At 43.1% G+C, this 21,365-nt stretch overlaps 1 protein-coding gene across 2 annotated transcripts in view; it reads right to left on the bottom strand.

The window, feature by feature from the left end:
- The window catches only part of Bmx (BMX non-receptor tyrosine kinase), a 63,138-nt gene that overhangs the window by 19,223 nt on the left and 22,550 nt on the right, over positions 1 to 21,365 (bottom strand). For both annotated transcript variants that reach the window (XM_048440627.3, XM_048440628.3), the window contains exons 7-11: positions 17,714 to 17,889; positions 9,600 to 9,671; positions 8,651 to 8,704; positions 2,977 to 3,031; positions 702 to 781 (exon numbers count right to left, since the gene is read on the bottom strand). In XM_048440627.3, coding sequence (XP_048296584.3) covers positions 702 to 781; positions 2,977 to 3,031; positions 8,651 to 8,704; positions 9,600 to 9,671; positions 17,714 to 17,889 — 437 coding nt within the window. The remainder of the gene's footprint in view (positions 1 to 701; positions 782 to 2,976; positions 3,032 to 8,650; positions 8,705 to 9,599; positions 9,672 to 17,713; positions 17,890 to 21,365) is intronic.

The raw sequence follows: 21,365 nt of genomic DNA, 5'->3' as shown, positions 1-21,365 counted from the left end.
GCGGCTTCCTGTTCGATGGGCACTGTGGGTGTGGACGTGGGAAGTGATTTTAATTATGTGCACCTGGTCCCCGGCCTAATTTGCAATAACCATTGCTGTTTCATTTAACACCGCCTTGTTGCCTTGAATGCATTAAAATCATTAGGATGAATTCCTTCCAAATGAGGAAGTTCGGGCCCAAAGCGGTTAAGAAAATTGCTCAACATCATAAAGGCCTGAAATGCCAAGGCAGCTGACTTTGAGCTAGAACTCTCACCCGCAAAGGGCCACAGTGAGAGGGAAGCTACTCAGAGAATACGGCTACGCAGAAGATTCAACCCACAGAAAGGGCTTGCTGAGAACTGGGCACTGGGGCGAGCTTCTCAGCTCAGCAGCCGAGTTTCTTTTTTATTTAGAAGTGTTCGGCTAGGGCCTGACACCAAGGGTCTCACGCTGCTGTTTCAATTAATGTTTATGGAGGTGTGTTGAGTTCACAGCTCTGCCATCGTCTGGAGTGGACAGGAGAGGGTCACTCAGAGCACGGCTGTTTCCAAGTAGAGGGTAAAAAGGCAATAGCTAATGGCTAGATTCAACGCGAATACTTTGATCCCAAATTCTGGAGTTCAAGAGTGGTGTCACATCTCAAAATATGACTAAGTGGTCATCGTTTTCAAACAACAGTCACAAGGATGATAAGAGAAACAAATCTACATTGTACTTACTTCACAGCCTTACTAAATAAGGACACAGTGTACATGCCCATCTGGCTGGAATTTCTAACCATAAAGGCTCCTTCTTTTCCCTGAAAAGGAGAAGTAATTTTCATTATTTTTGAAAGTGATTTTTATTGTAGGCAGTAAGGAAAAAATCCTTTACATCCACTTTAAATGTCACCAAAGGAACAGGCTACCCAAGAGTTGACACAGACGGATTGTCCCTCCACTTAGATTTCTTCCTTTTCTCAATCAATTCTTTCCCCCTCTTTCTCTTTCCCTCCCCCCTTCCTCCCTTCCTCTTTCTTTTTTTGGCACATGGGATGGAACTCAGGACCCTACCTTTGCTAAGCAAGTGCTCTAGTGTAGAATTTTATCCTCACTCAAGTCCGTATTTTTTTTTTTGAGACAGGGTTTTTCTCTTTGTAGTCCTGGCTGTCCCAGAACTAGTTCTATAGACCAGGCTGGCCTCAAACTCACAGATCTGCCTGCCTCTGCCTCCTGAGTGCTAGGATTAAAGGCGTGCACCACCACTGCCTGACTCCAAGTCAGTGTCTTTACAGATCCATCCCGAGTGAACGCTTCTTCTCTAGATAATTAACAACTCTCTAAAAGTTTTGTTTTATTTTATATTTATGGAAGCGAATTGTTTGAGAAATAAAATTTGTGAACACACACACACACACACGCGCGCCACTATAATCATATTCCGGAAATGTTTGAGAAAATTAGCAATGAAGAATAGATACTTTGCTAAAGTTCTACCCTTTGTCTTTTGCAAGGTTTGTTCCAATTTTAACTAGGACCAAGTTCATAAAAAGCACAATAAACCATAGCTATAACAACTTGCCAAGTAATCTATCACATTCTGTTAAGAACATCTCAAAATGTAATTTGTGTATTTAGTATTTTATTAGGCTGAATTATACCAAAGTACCAATTTCATAAATCAAAAGAACTTACCATAGGCATGTTCCTACCAATTAGCAATAAAATCAAGTAAATTAATTCCATATCACATCTGCTATGCTCGGGTTTAGGTGCTAATGAACAGTGAATACCATCTGAGGAAAATAATTAGATCTATAATCCACATTAAGTCATGTTTTTGGACTTAGGGTATATAGCTCAGTAGTAGAGGGCATGTGTGTTATTTTAAATGAGATTGCTCCCCATTGGCTCAAATATTTGAATGCTTGGTCCCAAGGTGGTGGGCTGTTTAGGAAACATTAGGAAATATGGTCTTGTCGGAGGAACTGTGTCACTTGGGGTGATGGGGGGTGAGGTTTCAAAAGTCCACATTATTCCAGTTGGTTCTCTGTCTCGTGGTCATTGTCTTAACATGTAAGCTCTCGGCTACTGCTCCAGTATCATGCCTGCCTGCCTGCCTGCCTGCCTGCCTGCTGCCATGTTCTCCACCAAGATAGTCATGGATTAACCCTCAGGAACTGGAAGCAAGACCCTAATAAATTTTTTTCTTTTTTGTTGTTGTTGTTTAGTTGCCTTGGTCAAGGTGTCCCTTTACAACAATAGTAAGTATCTAAGACAGCATGCCTAGCATATGGGTTCCACCTGCAGCCCTGAAAAGTGAAATCATCTCTCCTATTTGTGACTCTGTGATAATCTCCTCCCACCTTGACTTTGGAATGGGTCACGTGACTGCTGTATCCAATGGGACGATAGCCAATACTGCCAAAGTAGAGAGTCCCTAAGTACTTCATGGATGAGTTTATCCTTTTGGAAGGTTTTCTATTCTGTGAGGAGAGTCCAAACAGAGACTGGAGAGGCTGCGAAAGGAAGGACTATGGCACTCTGGTTGGCAGTCTCAGCTACCCACCCTCAGCCTCCATCAGCAAAACATGGAACTAGATCAGCTGCGGTGCAGATCTGTGAGAAATCCAGAATCTTGTTTGAAGCCACTCAGTGTTGCAGTGGTTTATTTTTAAAGAAAAGGCTATTGAGTACATGGCAAAGTGACAGCAAGCCACTCAGCAACTAGAGTGCCACCTACAGCTTGAGGTGGTTTATTATACAGCAATAGGTAAGGCGACAGGAGATCCTAGTAGCGCAAAGGGTAGACAATCAACGCCATGATGAGATGAAACACTAGCTATAATGTTTCTCAGAAAAATACATTCACCCCTGGGCCCAGTCAGAGACAGATATTCGTGGGTTGAAGGTGTAGTCTAATGGTAGGAATGCACACTTAACATACGTGTACACACACACACACACACACACACACACACACACACACACTGAGGGAAAAAAAAGAACGATTTACCTTTTGTCTCAGTAATTGCTCAGATTGTGACCTGGAGATATTCCCAGCAAACCAGCTGCAAAAGAATTCTGGATTTGAGAATTGATAATTTTTCAATCATACAACTGTCCCTCAATTTTTGATCTGCACAGTGAGGCATCAGTCTATACCAGAGATTTTCAAACCTAACTATTGGACAGCGAGCGTAACCTGAGGATATTTTCAAAATCCAGCTTCTTAGTCTCCATCCCCCAGTTTACTTCTGGGAGGAGGCCTGCACAACATTAAATTGTGACTAGGCTGCTACAGGCCTCCTAGGTGACTTCTAGTTAGCCTACATTCCACTATTTTGAATGGAGGACCAGAGATTAGATCAATGACAATCCAATGGGAAAGTCAGGGTTGCTAATGATAAGCACTCTTGTATTTCAACACCATCATTTTATTTTAATAACCCAATAGAAGCACATTTTATATCAACTATTTCAAAGCAAATGCTTTAAAATATTTTTCTTCAGAGCAGGAAGAGATAAACATCTAAGATGATATCCAGACAAGAGGCAAAGATATGTGGGAAAGCCAAGTAGAGTTCTTTTTCTTTAAAAAAAAATAACCTTTGCTCTTGTAATTAATGAGCCAAGAACATCATGTCTTATTTTGTATGTGAAGTTCAATTAAAAAAAAAATTGTCTCGTGTGAGGTTAACTCTGTGTGTGGCCCTCTGGCTTGAGCTAAAGTGTCACATATGGGAATAAGTAGGGTATGAGGTACAATGGCACATGGGTTTGGGAAATCCGGAGGAGAGGGTAACCCCTGAAGATGAAAGAAGCACAGAAGAGTGAAGGCAGACGTGAAGGCTTGTGAGGGAAAGCAATCTTCCCAATGAATGGGAACTGGTGTTTTATATGGTATCTGTATTCATGGAGGAAGGAAATAATAGCAGCTGAAGAGTTTGATAAAGTGGAAAGATTCTTAGACCAGCCAGTTTGGAGATCTGAGTTCTAGAAAGAATTACCTCATGTACAGTTGATATTAAACAAGCCTCTTAGCACTTTTGACCATAGACTTTTCCATCTGTAAAATTAGGCTATCCTGTTTTGTCTTGAGACGCACGATGGCCAAAAGTAAGTTGGGGAGAAAATGAGAAAATGGTTTATTTCAGCTTTCAGAGGTTACAGTCCATCATTGAAGGAAGCCAATGCAGGACATCAAGGAAGATGCTTGGATCAAAAACCAGTGGAGGAGCACTGCTTACTGGCTGGCTTCTGCTGCCTTGCTCAGCTAACTTTTTTGTGGTTTTCTGAGACCGGATTTTTCTGTGTAACTCTGACTGTCCTGGAACTCACTTTGTAGACCAGGCTAGTCTTGAACTCACAGAGATCTGCCTGCCTCTGCTTCCTGAGTACCAAGTAATCAGCTAAATTTCTTCTATGACTTAGACCCACTTTCCTAGGGATGGTACAGTCCACAGTGTACTGGCTCTCCTTCTTAATTAGCAATTGACAAAATGACAGCCATGCCAGGTGGTGGTGGCACATGCCTTTAATCCCACCACTTTTGAGGAAGAGGAATCTCAGTGAGTTCAAGGCCAATCTGGTTTACAAAGGGAGTTCCAGGACTCCCAGGACTGTTATACAGAGAAACCCTGTCTTGAAAAACCAAAGGAAGGAAGGAAAGAAGGAAGGAAGGAAGGAAGGAAGGAAGGAAGGAAGGAAGGAAGGAAGGAAGGAAGGAAAGAAAAGAAAATGCTAGCCGGAAGGCAATTTCTCAGATGAGGCTCTCCCTTCCCAGGTGTGTTAAATTGGCAACCAAGATTAGCCATCACAGGGCTGATCTGGAGCAGCCTTTTAAAACTCTACCCTTATACATGTTGTATTATTAACACTTGAGGTATTCGTGATAGTTTTCTTTTTAACTCACATTTCAGTGTAATAACAGCTAATCAAAAGGTCATTTAGAAAACATGATACAGAACCCAGATTCTTTATTATTATTATTATTATTGTTATTATTATTATTAATTTATAAAAGTTTCCACTTCCGCCCCTCCTCCCAATACCCTCCCACTCCCCCCACTCCCTCTCCTTCTCGCTCTCCAGCCCTAAGAGCAGTCAGGGTTTCCTGCCCTGTGGGAAGTTCAAGTTCCTCCCCCCTCCCTCCAGGTCTAGGAAGGTGAGCATCCAAACTGACTAGGATCCCAAAGATCCAGTACATGCAGAGGAAACAAGTCCCAGTGCCATTATCAATGGCTTCTCAGACAGTCCCCGTGCCAGCCACATTCAGAGAATCCGGTCACAATCAGAGAATCCAGTTTGATCACGTGCTCAGAACCCAGATTCTTAAAACAGGGATTGGGACGCCCACATAAGACTGAATAACTGAATGTGAGGGGGTCACCAAAAATGGCGATGGTAAAAGGTTCCTAAAGAGTAGCAAGTACAAATTAATGTAAAACTAAACGTGCAAAGAGTCATGTATTTCTGGCAGTGCTTCCCTGGGTTGCATCCCACGCCTTCACTGCTGCCTTGTTCTGAACACATAATATGTGCACATTGCAGTGGGCACCTCATCACACACACCACCAACAAATGCTGTCTGAAACAGCGTGGCTCAGAGGCAAGGCCCTGTGTTTTATGGACCACAGTATTGTGCTATCTGTGCAAAGTTTCCTGCTCTCATGGAAACGTAAGGGTTTAACTACCAAAAACAAAGATTCAATCTTTTCCTATCATTATTTCTCAGCATGTAAGTATCAAATTGGCATACCTTCTTAAAGTTTTATTTATTTGTATTTTATGTACAGTGCTTTGCGCGTATGCCTGCAGGCCAGAAGACGGCATCTTATCCTATTACAGATGGTTGTGAGCCACCACGTGGGTTCTGGGAATTAAACTCAGGACCTCTGGAAGAGCAGCAAGTGCTCTTAACTGGTAAGCCATCTCTCCAGCAAAGCTGGTATAACTTTGCATTGTTCTTTATTGAAATGTTTCATCCAAACAATTGCCGTTTGAGCTGTTTACTGGAGTTTCATTTGAAAAAATAGTCAATGAATTTTGGTTTAGCATTAGAACAGACTTTCCTCTTTCCTAGGCAATAGGCATGTAAGTGGTGCATATGCATGCAGGTAAAACATCCATATAAAAATAATATAAAAATATTTTTTAAATAGCTCAGTAAAACATTGACAATGCTTTTTCTTCACTATCTGATATTCAACCAAGGTCTACTTCTTTACGTAATATAAGCAAGCAAATTTTCTTTCATCTCTAATAAATGCTCAAGTTATAGGTATATCAAAGAACGGTTTTAAACGAAATTCTTTATAATTTATTATAGTAAAAGTTTGGTTTCTATACTTATTTTATAAGTCTATATACTTTGGGGGAGGGTCACAAAACTTTTTCTGGTTAAAAAAAAAGGCCTGTGAGCAAAAAGAGTTGAAAAAGCCCTTCTCTGGGCTATTATACCTACAGGTGGGTAGATGAAAGTCTAAACACATGGACTTGAACATGAAAGGCAAGATGGCATATATATATATATATATATATATATATATATATATATATATATATATATTGCATTGTTCTAGTTAGCCTTAGCATAGCCTAGTGTCACCTGAGAAGGGAGTCTCAGTTGAATGATTGCTGAGATCAGGCTTTCTATGAACACATGTGTGGAGATTGTCCTAGTTGTTAACTGATATAGGAAAATTGAGCCCACTGAGTGGCACCATTTCCTGGTCACGTGGTGCTGGGCCATATAAGAATGCTAGCTAAGCATGACCCTGTGAGCAAGGTCACAAGCAGAATTTTTCCATCCTTTCTGCTCTGCTTTCTTGGCTGTAAGTTCCCTGGTTGGGGGTAATGCAGCGAGCAGTCCTGCTTTCAAATTCCTGCCGGAGTTCCTGCCCTAATTTGTGCAGTGACAGACTGTGACCTGTAGGCAGAAGTCAAATAAATCCCTTCCTCCCTTAAGTTGCTTTTGGTCAGTGTTTCATCATCACAACAACGAAAAGCAATCTAGGACACACATCTTCCTAAACCTTCACACCAATCGACTTGTGACCTGTGCCATTATTTTGCTGAACCTCAGTTCTGCTTATTTTTTTTAAATTTAGTATTCTATATGCAAAGAGCAGGGGTCCAGCTCCCGCCCCAGCATGATTTTCCATCTGCATTCCAGTGCTTCCATCTTTGTTTGAACAAAGTACGATTGCTCATGGAATTGTGACTGCAAGACGAATGATCCAGTGACAGTGGCCCTGTCAGGATAGGAAGCAGGGGGTGTCAAGTTAAGATGTGGGGTCATATAGTCCTGTAAGTCTTGAGTTCCTTTTCAGAGGGCTTTGATTTTTGCAGAAGATGGGGGTTTTGATGGTAATTTCCACAATGTGTAAATCTCTGACATCGTTTGAACAGTAGAGAAAATTTTGTAGAGATTCAATTTATATAATTGCTAAAGACTAAAGCTTGACACTTTAAATATTTGCTCTCTTCTTGGAGACAGGAATTGAATGCTGCTTACTGGCTTGCTTTCCATGGCTTCCTGCTTTCTTGCAGCCTTCATAGCCAAGAAAGGGGTGGCCCTGGGCTGGGATAGACCCTCCCCCTTCTCAATCATCAATCAAGACACTGCCCCACAGATAGGCCCACAGGCCACTCCGATGGAGGCAATTCTTCAATTGACATTCTCTCCTCCCGGTCGACTCTTGGTTGCCATAGAGTTCATAGCTAAAATAAACTACTAAGAGAATGCTGGAATGTGGGAAGGAAATAGTAGCACGAAGGAACGGAGGACATACCATACCTTCCCTAATGTGACAGGTGTGCATGGAACTAGAGTAGATTGGAGTAAACATACAAGTCTATTGGAAAACCTCTCACTTTACATGTAACTAATAAGCCCATAATGGCTTTCACTCAAAAGAGAACATAAGCATGCAGAATCTGAGTGTCCATATGAATCCTAAAAGTTTCTAAAGTCCTTTTAATATTGAGTGTAGGCAAAATACAATATGCTATATTATTCTCATCTTTCTTTAACACAAATCTTTAAGTCTAGGAGACAATAATGTCAACATTTATAGAATGACAGAAAACCCTGAATTTTGGAATGAACATTAATGGCCCTTAGGCCTACCAAAGGACACAATTAGGGTAGCCACTCATTCTTGTTTTACCAGAACAGATCGATTTATGCCATATGTCTATTGGAATTTGTCTGTCTGTCAGGAATCTCAACTTGAATGTGAACTAATAAGGCCACTCGGTGACTAAGACTCTGTAGACACAAATGCTGCACGCTGAGTAGTTCAGTGTGCTACTGTGTGCCATCAGTGCATCATACCAGATGCCTCAACAGTCCCTGGATTAGAGGGCTCCACCAGGTAAAGAATGAGCAGAAACATTGTATTCTCTATCTATGAAATGAAAACACTGAACATATGAGAAATCCAATGAATATATATGCAGCAGATTTAGATGGTCCAGACTAGGGAAAATATCTTCATTGATAATTGATAACCAAGTTCATTGCCACTTGCTGTTTAGAAAAATGGCTCAGAGCCTCACATGAATTTACCCATGGAAATTCAGCTTGCTGCGAAAGTCTGAATAATCTGTTAATGCCTTCCATGCATCAAGCAAAAACATCTAATTCTACTTTTAGAAGAACATATAAGACTTTCAACACTCACTCATAATCATCCAGATTTTCCTCTTCTTCAGATGAACTTGACTCTGGGAATCCCCTTAAGAAGAGGCCAGAAACAACATGAATGTCAAACAGACAAGTCAACCAAGAAACAATCCAAGCTCCTGGTACAACAAAAGCAAAATTCTTACTATTTTATCCACATATACAAAAATTAAGTTTCTGCTAAGTGTCCTCTCTGCATTGGGAAACATATCAGCAAAATGAGAAGGCAAGTCATTCACAAACTGAGTCTATGCCCAGTGCAACAAGAGAATGGCTCTTTAACAAAAGAGGTGTCTAGGAACTCAGGTTATTTAGATTCTTCCAGAAGAGCAGCATTGTGAAACACATGAAGAATCCTTCAAAAAATGTCTACAGTATAAAGTTTGAAAAAGTTGGTGCTATGCCTGGAGAGATGGCTCAGTGATTAAGAGCACTTCCTGCTCTTACAGAGGCTTTGGTTCAGTTCTCAGCACCCACGTGGTAGCTCACAGCTAGCTATAACTCCAGTTCTAAGGGATTCAATGTCCTCGTCTGACCTCTGTAGTCACTACACATATATGATGCACTTACATGCAGCCAAAACACTCATACATGTAAAAATAAAAAGAAAATGAAATAATATTTTTAAATGTTGGCAATGTGCATGGAGCTATTCTTAGGGAAGAATCATTTATTCTGCATTGCTTTGTCTCTTGTTAGAGATGGCTGAGCCAGTGTACCATAATACCAGAGTACATTAACGAGTGATCAGTAGGAATACTCAGTGTGAGGGCGACTGGAACGAACAAACCCTCAATGAGACCCACCTACAAGTTCTCAGGCAAACTACTTGGACATTTTTTTGGATTATATTTACTTTGCATATAAAGCCTCATTGCACACTTGGTTAGTTTGCCTGTAAACAGAAGTAAATTTTGAGGATAAAGTAGTATCTAGACTGGATTTACCAGGACATCTTTGAGGTGTTGTGATATGCAATATTTCTTTCTTCTTGGTGACTGCTGGCAGCATCTTCCTCACTGTAAACAAAGAAAGGTGGTTAATATGGTGGATGGGAAAGTTCCTGGAAAGCAGCCAGCTCTTCTACTGACCCTGCTGAAAGGCTAATTAGCAGATCAGAACATTGGTAACTGTGGAGAGGTTAGGATGCTGCAGGCCCAGAACCTAATTTTGATTTAGATATCACAGGTGTGTATGACCAAACATCCCTGTAACTGACAGTCAAACCTTTTGCAATGTATTTACTTAACCGATCACTGAAAAACTAAAATAAAATGAGGAGGACATGACTATTCCTGAAGTATGGAGAAGATTTTTATTATAGCTATAAGGGAGAAAGCAGGCAGAGGGAAGAGTCCAGGCTGAACATGGCCGGCAGACTAAACCAGGCCATGAGACGAGAGAAGGGGAAGAAGAGCAAGAGATGAGCGACCAACCAAGAGAGGTGTACCCCAAAATGACTGCTGGCTGCATTATGTAAGAAAGAGAAGCTGGATGAAGGGAAGGGAAGTAGAAGCTTCTCCTTGGAAGGGAGAGATTTGGGATGGGTACTAGGATGAGAAGTGTTGGGAGGAGCCACAGGTTCTGAGTGATGCTGGGAGACAAGGTGGCAGCTGCTGTCTGCTTTGCTATGTTAATAGGCACCTCAGCCATTTGTTCCTGGGATTTCTTTGAGACCTAACAACCACTGGCTTTGACAACCCCCAAAGCTAAATTGTCATTAGGTAATGAGAGAACCAAAGGTAAATGCCGGAGGCTGTTTATGTTTTCACTCCCCTAAACAAGTTTCTCTGACCCACTTGCACCTGCAATGGATGTGCTTGATCACACGCGGAGGGAGGTCTGTGGGCAGGAAATACATCAGAATGTATGCTTGTTCCTGATTGGATGTAGGTGGAAGGGGGGGAAAGGAGGAAGGGAGTAGGCAGGAACTATGTCTGGATATATGCTTCCCTCTGATTGGAACTGGTGGGAAATACAGTGGCCTTGTGGGGCTGCCTTTTTAAGCCTCTACAAGGTGTGAGTCATGGCCATTTTCTGAAAACTCAGAGATGGCCCTGGCTAGAGAGTCCATCATCGTGACCAGTATTTAATTAAAGCTTGCTTCAAATTTGACTTTAAACTATGGTAGTGGTCTTATTCTTCACTAGTGGGATTAACAGTAACATCTGATATTATATTATATTATATTATATTATATTATATTATATTATATTATATTTATTATATAGTTTATGATAGTTCCCCCCTCTGATGCTTCCACCTATGCATTTGAAAAGCATTTTGCTTTATGACTTTCTTTGTTCTGTTTCTAAAAAGAACCTCACGAGTCAGGTGTAGTGCTGCACGCCTTTAATCCCAGCACTTGGGAGGCAGAGGCAGGCAGATCTCTATGAGTTCAAGGCCAGCCTGGTCTACAGAGCTAGTTACACAGAAAAACCCTGTCTCAAAGAAACAAAAATAATAACAAAACAAACAAATGAACAACACAATAAAACCCCCATGAAATTGCTATGTCATTAGAACATTGAATTTGGAGTGACTTCAATTTGTGTTCCTGGGCCATGGGCACTTATCTATGGCTCCAAAGCAAATTTTTTCTTCTGCCCCGTGACAGTTGTGATTTCTTTTCTGTTGACAGTGCATTTATAAATGTACGATTAGCGAATGGTAAGTGACAGAGTGATTTGTTTGAAATAGATAGATCTTCACTATTTGACTTTGACATTTTGCTCCTTTCAGAGAGGCAAAGGAAAACTGCTGCTGATGATGCTAATGGCCCCACACGGCAGGAAACGTGGATCAGGAGACCACCCGGCTAGGCTTGCGCTGCTTTTCTTGCGCATACACAAGCATTCTATCTTTTACGTATGTTTAAGTATGTCATTTTCCTCTCTGTTGATTAGAGCTGAAAGTCTTGAACTTGTGATTCATCAGGACACAGATGGAGCAGCAAGATTTGCATAGTCCTTTGCCACCCATCATTTTATCTCTTTCTTTCTGGGTGTTAAGAGCATGAGGAAGGGTCTACCTCCTCCTAAAATCCAAGGATTGTCTTGTCTGGGAATTTAGAACCTATTTCCTGTTTGCCTTCATGATCCATCTCTTTTTCTAAACTACAATTCACAGGGACAAAGTGCTTTGGTTAGGAAACAGTCCTCTGGCTTTGTTTCAAGAAATGTCTAGAGAATTCTAAATGCCCTCAAATTCTAAAATGCTTGCTGTCCACCTGTTCAACCAGTAGTGCCCCCAAGAAGAGCCTTTTGCCTTCCCCCTCTGTAAGAAACTCTCATTCAAAAAGGCAATGCTGTTTAGCCATTTCCTTTGCTTTTATTGGTGTGTGTGTATGTGTGTGTGTGTGTGTGTGTGTGTGTGTGTGTGTGTGTGTTGCAAAAGGACAACTTGCAACAACTTGAAGGAGCCAATTCTCTGCTTCTACCATGTGAGACCTGGGATTGAACTCGGAGCATCAGAGGTGACTTGATGGAACTCAAATGCTCAGGCACTGAGCATCTTGCCAGTCCAGATCTCTAAGAGCACTGGGCAGCAGTCGAACAAATGCAGCCCTTTCCTCAGCAACCAGGTATAGACACTGCACTTGGAAACAAGTTGCGTCCAAGAGTGAAAAAGATCGTGCCTATATTTAAAGATACTTACGTTCTTTCAGGTTCCACATGACCCTGTGGCTGCATCATTGGTATAGTGGGGCATTTGCTTTAAGTAAAAATAATGAGCGTGAGAATTGTCAAGAAATATGAGCACAAGAGGAGATGAACGACCATGAGTCAGAGAGATGCTCTGCATTTACTCTGCCTAGAGACAGACATCAGTAGCACTCTGCAGGGAAGCTGCCATCTGTCAGAATGACAGACAGAGGACAGTGTGGTGGGGCTGAAGTCTGAGGCAGCAAAGAAGGAAGGTATTAGGATCCAGGTATTATGCTGGCCCCTGTCACCTGGCAGGATGCACCCTGGCAGTGCCCTGGTCAGCCCAGGGGCCTATGGCTGCTACATCACTGCATTGTCTGTATGCAGGTACAAAAGGTCCTTTTAAGGGACAAGCTCTGCCCAGCACTTGGGAGGCAAAAGCAGGTGGATCTTTGTGAGTTCAAGGCCAGCCTGGTCTACAAGAGCTAGTTCCAGGACAGTTAGGGCTGTAACACGGAGAAACCCTGTCTCAAAAAACAAAAACAAATAAACAAACAAAAAACAAAACAAAAAGACAAGCTCCGCCCATTTCTGCTCTCTTCTTCTGCTGCTCTTCTGAAGAGGCAGGGTGGTCCTTGCCTTCTCTTTCTCCTCTTTTTCTCTGTATTAACCTTTCGCCCTTTCTCCCTTCCCTCTCTCCACTCCCTTTATCTTAATAAAACTCCCATGTAAGCTCTGCTCTACCTGCATGGTGAGTCTGTCCCTCACTTGTGGGCTCTCACCTGCTGTGTGGCCCCTTGGTCCGCCAAGTTACCTCTCCCACCGTTTTACAACAGAAGAGATAACACTTGTCTCTTCCTACATGATCCAATTGCCATTCAGTTAAACATTTATTGATTATCAAGTGTGGCATAGACCCCAAAGACACAGTCACTTTTTATCAGTTTATATATTGTTGCCTTCAATGTGCTTTCAGTTCTGAGTTTGGATAGCATCATTGGATTGAAAACTTGAAAGGACTAAGTAAGCCCACCTGAAACTCACTCTTTTATATAAGAGAGGCATTTTACAGATTCTGTGTTTAGTACTTATAATGGTCTGTCCTGTCCCTTTGAGAGACAAACCCCACCCATTCTCTCCCTTGTCCACCAGATCTTCCTTCCTGCCTGCAGTCTGACCCCTCCCTTTGAGTCTTTCTCCCAAAGAGGTAGCTGTTGCGTGGCTCCTCTCCTCTCCTCGCCTCTCTCTCTCTCTCTCTCTCTCTCTCTCTCTCTCTCTCTGTGTGTGTGTCTGTCTGTCTCTCTCTGCTCTTCCCCCATCTCCCCTTCTCTCCCTTTCCCTTACCCCTTCATAACCTACTAAATAAATACCTACTTCCTCTGCATGGTGTGCCTACCTGTCTCAGTTTCTCACCCATCATGCGGATCTGTGCCTAGGAACTGCTGGCCCTCATGGCCCGTGGGCCGCTCAGGGGCTCCCTGCCTGGGACCTGGCTGCCTTCGTGGCCTGCCGTGGTCTCATGCCTGCTGCCTGCTGCCACTCTGGAACCTGCAGCATGGTTTCAGAACCTGCTGCCTGCTGCCTGCAACCACTTGGGGACCTGTGACATGGTCTCATGACCCGCTGCCCACTGCCGCCACTTGTGGACCTGCAGCGTTTCTGCCACTGTACCCCTTGGGGAACTTGCAACATTTTACTTAAACCATTACATTGGTACCTCCTGAGATTCAGAAGGCTCTCCTGACCCTCTCCCAGGGTCAGGATTCAGAACCGGGTATTTTAACACAATAATCACGTGTTCCATCTGCCTGAACACTGACCGCTATACACACCGGCAGCTTCAGTGGTGAGTTTTCCCCTTCCAGCCCCCAACCACAGCCTTCACGGATACAGCTGAGCCCTTTGCTGCATTCCATAGCTAAAACACATGACCAGATGACCCGGAGTCAGTCCTCCCACGCTAGCACTGCACACACTGTGTGGTGCATTCGGCTGGGGGCCCAGGGTCCCTCAGATTTTTCTTTCTTCTTTCTTTTTCTTTTCTTTTCTTTTGGACCTCTAGTCAGTTGTTCCCACCATGAGAGACCGTTCGGAGCAGCCTCCAGCCTCTCTGGCTTCCTTGTTGCCTGGACTGGACTCAGTCAGGCTTTACCACCCTGTCTATAGAGAGGAGACGTCCTTCTATAGGCCTTGCTGTGTTTGTTCACTATTTTTGCAGGTTTTCGCGTTTTCCGCTATGGTATAAACCTCATTCTGCTGGTGTCTCAACAGCTCCACTTTTCCTCAAACTGTCTCTGCCACTGCTACTACTGCCAACAAGATTGGTTGGATCCATGAGGCAGCTGTTTTCAACTTCAGTCTTTTGTTCCCTGCTACAGCTTGTAGCATGGCAGCTCAGCAACAGAGTGGATCACACCTCTAGGTCTGTCTTCCATACAACACGTGGCTGCTGACATTTTGACTGAGGTCAGGTGTCCTTACCACCATTTTAACTGAGGTCAGGTGACTTCACCACCATCTTAACTGAGAGCCAGATCAGGTGACCAAGTTCTACCATCTTTACTGAGGTATTCCCTGCCTGGTTCCCCAGTATTAACTCTGTCACATAGGTGACCTTACCGCCATTTTGACTGAGGTCAGGTGGCCAAGTTCCACTATCTTTACTGAGGTATTCCCTGCCTGGTTGCCTGGTGTTGACTCTGTTACATGTGTTTTGTGCAGTGGCATGCCTTTGGTAGGGCCCACTAAGAGCATCCACTTTGCCCAATTCCTGTTCACTCTGTGTGTGTTTGTGTGTGTGTGCATACATGTAACTTAAATGCATTTATGTTTACAGTTTAATGTTATAATTGTCTATTCATTGTATCTCATTCCAGACTACAAAGCAATAAGTCTCATGTTTTAAAATTGGTATGTACTTTTAAGTCTCTTAAAGTCCAGCCCTGCTTTATCTGTTAAGTTGAGAGCCAGTACAGTCAAATTCAGACACAGCTCTCCAGGCAGATTCTATACTATACCTGGTAAACAGCCCTCAAATCAGAAATCTGGGGAATATGACATTTAAATATTTAATTATTAAAAGACTTTTCATAACAAAAAGAGACAGGTTGGCTCCCAGCAGCAGCACTCTATTTCCTCCAAAGAAGACAGAAGACAAATGGGCACAGAACAATGTCCATCTGCAATTCACTTCAACTGCCAAACACTGACCTAGAAAAACTTTCATCTAAACTAAAGATCACCAGACAGTGGACAGGAACTCTGGAATCAACAGCCTAGCTGCTCAAGTCAAAGTAGGCTTGTCTTCCTACAGATTTCTTAGCCCAAAGAATCTTCTGGAGTCTGGCAAGTCCTGCGCTAAAGAGCAAAAGGCAAATACGACCTTCAGCGACCATGGAGGACCCTGAGGAGTAGCTCTGGGTGCCAACCAAGTAAGTTCTCTGTTGTTTTTTAATCAGTAACTCCTCAAGTAAAATTTTAAACTTTTCAAAGATCTCTGATGCAGTTTGACAACTGAGAACTTTTTCAGTTTAAAAGGACAACCTCACCAAACAAATTTCAATAAAACACAAAAACAAGTTATTAAGGTGTGTACCTACAAGTTATAAAGGTATGAGGACAAATACAAGTTACCAAATTTCTCTCTCATGCTGTCTTTCATAGTCTTAAAAATATTTTCATTCTGATATAAATATGCTACTGTTTAAAACTTATGTTTTTATAAACCCAAAGAATTCTTGTGAGTTCCAGGGAGCTGAATTAAAGGATTCACTTTAAACAGGTCAGATACACCCTTCTCAATTCCCTGGTCCTAATTTTTTTTTTCTAAACTTAACTTTGTCCTCTGTTCTCCCACTACCGTAAGAGACACCAGACATTTTCATACCACAAACACTGGACAGGAGCAAAGAGACCAGCTATGCCAGCATGTGACCAGCACCCAGCTTTCTCAGGCTCCGCTCCAAGATGATGCCCACAAATAACCCAGAAGCAGTCTTGAGAATCCGTGGCCCCAATTCCTTTAACCTGTTGTGCCTAACTTCTTACCTCTTTATTATAAAAAAGAGATGGAAATGTAATGGTCTGTCCTGTCCCTTTAAGAGACAAGCCCCACCTCTTCCCTTCCCTATCCACCACAGAGGCAGGCAGATCTTCCTGCCTGCCTGTAGCTGACCCCTCACTTTCTGTCTCTGTCCCAAAGAGATAGCTGCTGCCGTGACTTCTCTCCCTGCCCTCTGCTCTTCCCCCATCTCCCCTTCTTCCCTTTTCCCTTACCCCTCCTTAACCCACTAAATAAATACCCGTTCTCTCTCTGCATGGCATGCCTATCCATCTGTCTCTCACCCTCTGGGGCTGCAGATCCTAATGGGATTGGCTACCCTGCTGAGGTTTCCCACCCACCACACGGCTCCCTGCCTGGCTCCTGGCTACCTTTGTGGCCCACTGTGGTCTCATGGCCCACTGCCTACTGCTGCCACTCAGGGACCTGCAGCGTTTCTGCCACTGCGTCCCTTGGAGAACAGCACCATTTGTACTTAAACCATTGTCTAGTTATTTGGGGGAAAGTAGGAGCAAGAAGGGGAAGTATTTAGATGGAAGCCCTATCAGCATCCTTATATACCCCCAAAATCTGGGATGTTTAGAATTTCCAGCTTGGAGCCCCATTCCAGACCTTGCCCTCAGCACCCTGAGTAACACCTCCCTTGAAGCTGCCCAAACCCCACCCTCAATACACCAAGTAGTGGCCCCTCCCCTGGAGCTGCCCTCCTCAAACTCCACTCCTGAAAAAGCCTGCCAAAAGTCAATCCCTCCTTGGGTCTACTCAAGACCACACCTAGAGGCTATGTAAGACCTGGTCGCCATATTTGTCAAAAGATTCCTCTCTCGTCCTCCTGAGGGTCATTCAGGAGTGTTTTACTCTGTTCATTAAACCTAGATTTATTAATTCAATTTGATTGGCTTATTACATCAGTGGCAGTGGAATAAGCAGGGATTCAAAACTTATCAGCAAAGACTAAAAGGACAAGGAAAATTGAAATCTATACTTTCCTCTCCAGAGGGGCCGCTTGCTTACCCCCCCAGTTTTAAGATTTATTTATTTATAGAATTCTATCAGCACGTGCAACATTATGCCAGAAGAAGGCATCTGAGCCCACTATAGATGACTGTGAGCCACCATGTGGTTGCTGAGAATTGAACTCAGGACCTCTGGAAGAGCAGCCAATGCTCTTAACCCCTGAGCCATCTCTCCAGACCTCGGCTTCCACTCTTCTAGCTAAAGTATTGAATATTTTTGAAGAAGACCACCTTAGTGAAGCTAAGCCCTGTGCTGCCAGCTTTGAGGCTATGGTCCTAGAATATGAGGCAATATCTATTCTATACTCTGAGCAGTCAACATAAAGGCTTAGCTTTACCTTTTCAGTTTTCTCACTTGCCACCAGTCAGGGCAGTCTTCCCTTGGAATATAGCGTATGTTGATGGTTGGCTGGGAGCCATAACTTTTCTTTGACTGGCTGTCATGTTGGGGTGGAGTGACACTTGAGGATGACGCATCCATTTTGAGAACTGGAACTGCCCGAGGAATCTTCAGCTTTGGAGGACAAGAGATTTTATTATATCAAAAGGAGGTGCAGATCCATGAACAAAATAGGTCAGTTTCTACACAAAAGAGGAAGGATGGAAGAAAAGAAAGGGAAGAGGGATGGAGGCAATGCTAAGCACTGACAAGGATGCAAACAAATATTAGCTCATGCTTTCGCTGGTTGGAAGCTCATTTGCAGAATGTTGTAAAGCTGGGTGTCTATAGCCAATAGCCTAGCAATTATATGCTATATACCGAGCAGAGAAACCCAAAGATGGACAGAATAATGATCACAGTAGAATCGTCAGGATTTGATAAAATCAGAAACTGCCAAAATACTTATCAAGTTGATAAAATAGAAAATATATTGTTGCTGCAGTAGGCTGAGAAATGGTTCCCCAGATGGTCATGTCCCGACTTGCAGAATCTGTGACTATTTGCCACGGCGAAAGGGACTGCTAACTGTGACTGAGTTAAGGTGCTGGAGATGGGGAGATTATTCTGGGAGATAGAGATGAGCCTGCTATAATCAGGAGTGTCAGGGACTAGCTAGGACGTGTGAGCGTGTGAGCAGGGGTAAAGCACAGAGAAGCTGCTGCCCCTCCGGAGCCAAAGATGAAGGGAGGCACCTGAAACCACTGAAAATGGTGACCTTCAGAAGCTAGACGAGGACCGCCCCCCCATAAAGCCTCCAGAAGTAACAACTGACTAGACCTATTTCAGGCTTTTGAACTTCAGAACTATGTGGCAATAACTCAATGAACCATATTGCCTCATGCCACTGAATTTGTGATAATTTGTTGGAGCAACAGTAAGAGAATAGTTCAGTAGTATAATCACATGATAGAGTTCTATAAGCAATGATAATAAAATGTAACCACTATTTACAAATTAAGACTTCCATAAACTGAACAACAACAAAAAGACAGGCAAGTGACTGTGCAATCTCTCTGTCTGTCTGTCTGTCTGTCTCTCTTTCTCTCTCTCTCTGCATGTGTGTACATGTGTGTACGTGTGTGTGTGTGTGTGTGTGTGTGTGTGTGTGTGTGCAAATCAAGCAAGCAATCAATGAAGTTGAATATCTGGTGACTAACAATTGCTCTTGGCTGATGCACTAACTGAAATGAAACCTGAGTACCCCTGGCATTTCCTAATGTTCTCTTTCTTAATCTGAATGTGTTTTATGTAGATTGGTTCAGATTCTGGAAATTTACAAGCTGAGAATATTTGTGTGCTTTTCTTAGTGTACATTATATGCCATTAAAAAATCCATTTTGTGTGTATGAACTCTAAATTTGATTGCTTTTTCCTGCATTGTATTATCCTCTCCTTTGTTTCAGGGATATCATTTACTTGGAGTTGAAGATTTACTATCCTAGAACTCCTTGTTATGAAGAATCTCATTGCTGATAAATTCAAAGATGAGTTCTCTCCAAAGATAAACACATTATAAAATTCCTCAAATGCAATCTGAGCGGAATCACCAAAGGGCTGTTTTCTCTCCACCCTCACACACAATTCAGAAATAAACTCTCTACTTGAGTACTGTGGTCAAATACACACACACACACACACACACACACACACACACACACACACGCACGCATGCACGCACATGCACAGGCAGTGGAGAGGGAGGAGAGGGAGAGGAGGAGGTAGAGAAGGGTATTCCTATTCCTTTCATGACACTCTCTTTGATCTTTGGTTGATTTTAACAGCTTATACTCAAAACCAGCCTCGGAATCCGTGAAGACTGAAGAGTGCAGAAAGATTTTAAGAACCAGAGGGGCTGGGGAGGACCGCTGCCAAGCCATGTCTTCTGAACATGATATGGCCGTTGCACTTGGCAACTCCACAGCAGCTGGGGTTGCCTGCAGAGGGTTCGCCCAAGACAAGCTGGTCAATATTCCAGCATGGGGGAGGGGCTCACAAGGCCTCATCCCTAGCAGAGCAGCTGTTGGTAGTTGATGGTTACTGAAAGACAGAAGGTCAGTTTTCTTCAGGAGTGTGTCCCTGGTAGGTGGAGCACACTCCAGGGCATGACTCCCACACTCACGAGTTCATGGGCTGCACAAATTGAGCTGTGTGTGTTATAAAAAAAAATAAGAAGAGGACATGAAATTGTGGAGAGGATGTGCCGTTGGGGGTCCAGGAGGGAGTAGAGGGTAGTTCTAATCAAAACATGTTGACATATGTACGGAATCGTCAAAAGAATGAATAAAATATATAAAAGGACTTGGAACCCTTGGGCCATTGATGTTGATTTTTCACACATTTTCCAAAATACTCCCTTGCAAGAGGTAAGATTTGATGGTTTCTGGTTCCTAATTTGGTCTACTACTTAGCTTCCTCTCCAGCCAAGGACTTGGGAGTTTCAAGCAGCAAGGCTGCAGCAAGTACCTAAGCCCAAACAGCAATGTTTCTGAATACAAAGGAAAAGCCCAGACAGCCCTACCTAGTTCCTAGGACTACTATAGCATATTGTCACGTGTTTGGTGGGGCTAAGGTTATGAAAGTTTTCTTTTGCAGTACTAGAGGTCAGAAGTCCCAATTCAAAGCTCCGCCCAGGCCATACTCTCTCCGAACGTTCTAGGAGAGGCAGAGCTTTGCTGTTCGAGGTGTTGGTGGTAACGAATGTTCCTTGGCTTGTGATATTATAACTCCAGTGTCTGCGTAGGTCTTTATACTGCCATCTCGTCTATGTGTCTGTCTCCTGTGGCCCTTATTCTTACAAAAGCACCAGTCTTCAACCTTACGGCCGGCCCACTCTTGCCCTGCATGATCTCATCCTGACCATTAAGTAGAAATTATGTCGGTAAATATTTTTTTTAAACAAATAATGTTACATTTTGAAGTTCTGTATGGACATGAAATTGGGCAATGCTACCAGGAAAATGGTATAGGTTTTTCCCAGAAGAAAAATAATCAGAACTCGAACTACGCCATAGACCTGAAAGGCCTGTTTAAGAGATGTCCCAGGGAACCCAGAGGCCACTTGAAACGCCTCCTAGCATGTAAAGAGGCTGCCGCCTGTTTGGGAATCCTAAAAGTGGAAGGCTGTGGCTATCAACAGAAGAAAGGGGGGCAAGTTGCATATATTTTAATGATCCAGGGCTGTCTAATTTTGTTTGTTTTCCTATAGAAAGACTCCATCCCCGGGGAACAGTTGTCTAGAAACCATCTTGAAATCTCCTGACAAAATTGGAAGCATGGAGGTGGGGGGTAGAAGGAAGGGAAGAAGGGGAAAAAGAGGGAAAAGGGGAGGATTGATGGAGGAGGGTCATCTGTCTATTGTTACTTTCATTGGTGAATAAAGAGACTGCCTTGGCCTTTTTGATAGAACAGCCCTTAGGTGGGTAGAGTAGACAGAACAGAATTGTAGGAGAAAGAAAGAAGAGGCAGGCAGTCGCCATGACTCTCCTCTCTGAGACAGACGCAGGTTAGGATCTTTCCTGGTAAGCCACTACCTTGTGGTGCTACATAGA

Source organism: Myodes glareolus, chromosome X, assembly GCF_982192425.1.
Source record: "Myodes glareolus chromosome X, mMyoGla1.1, whole genome shotgun sequence".
NCBI lineage: Eukaryota > Metazoa > Chordata > Mammalia > Rodentia > Cricetidae > Myodes > Myodes glareolus.
Note: the sequence above shows the minus strand (reverse complement) of the source record. Positions and strands in the feature narration are given on the sequence as shown.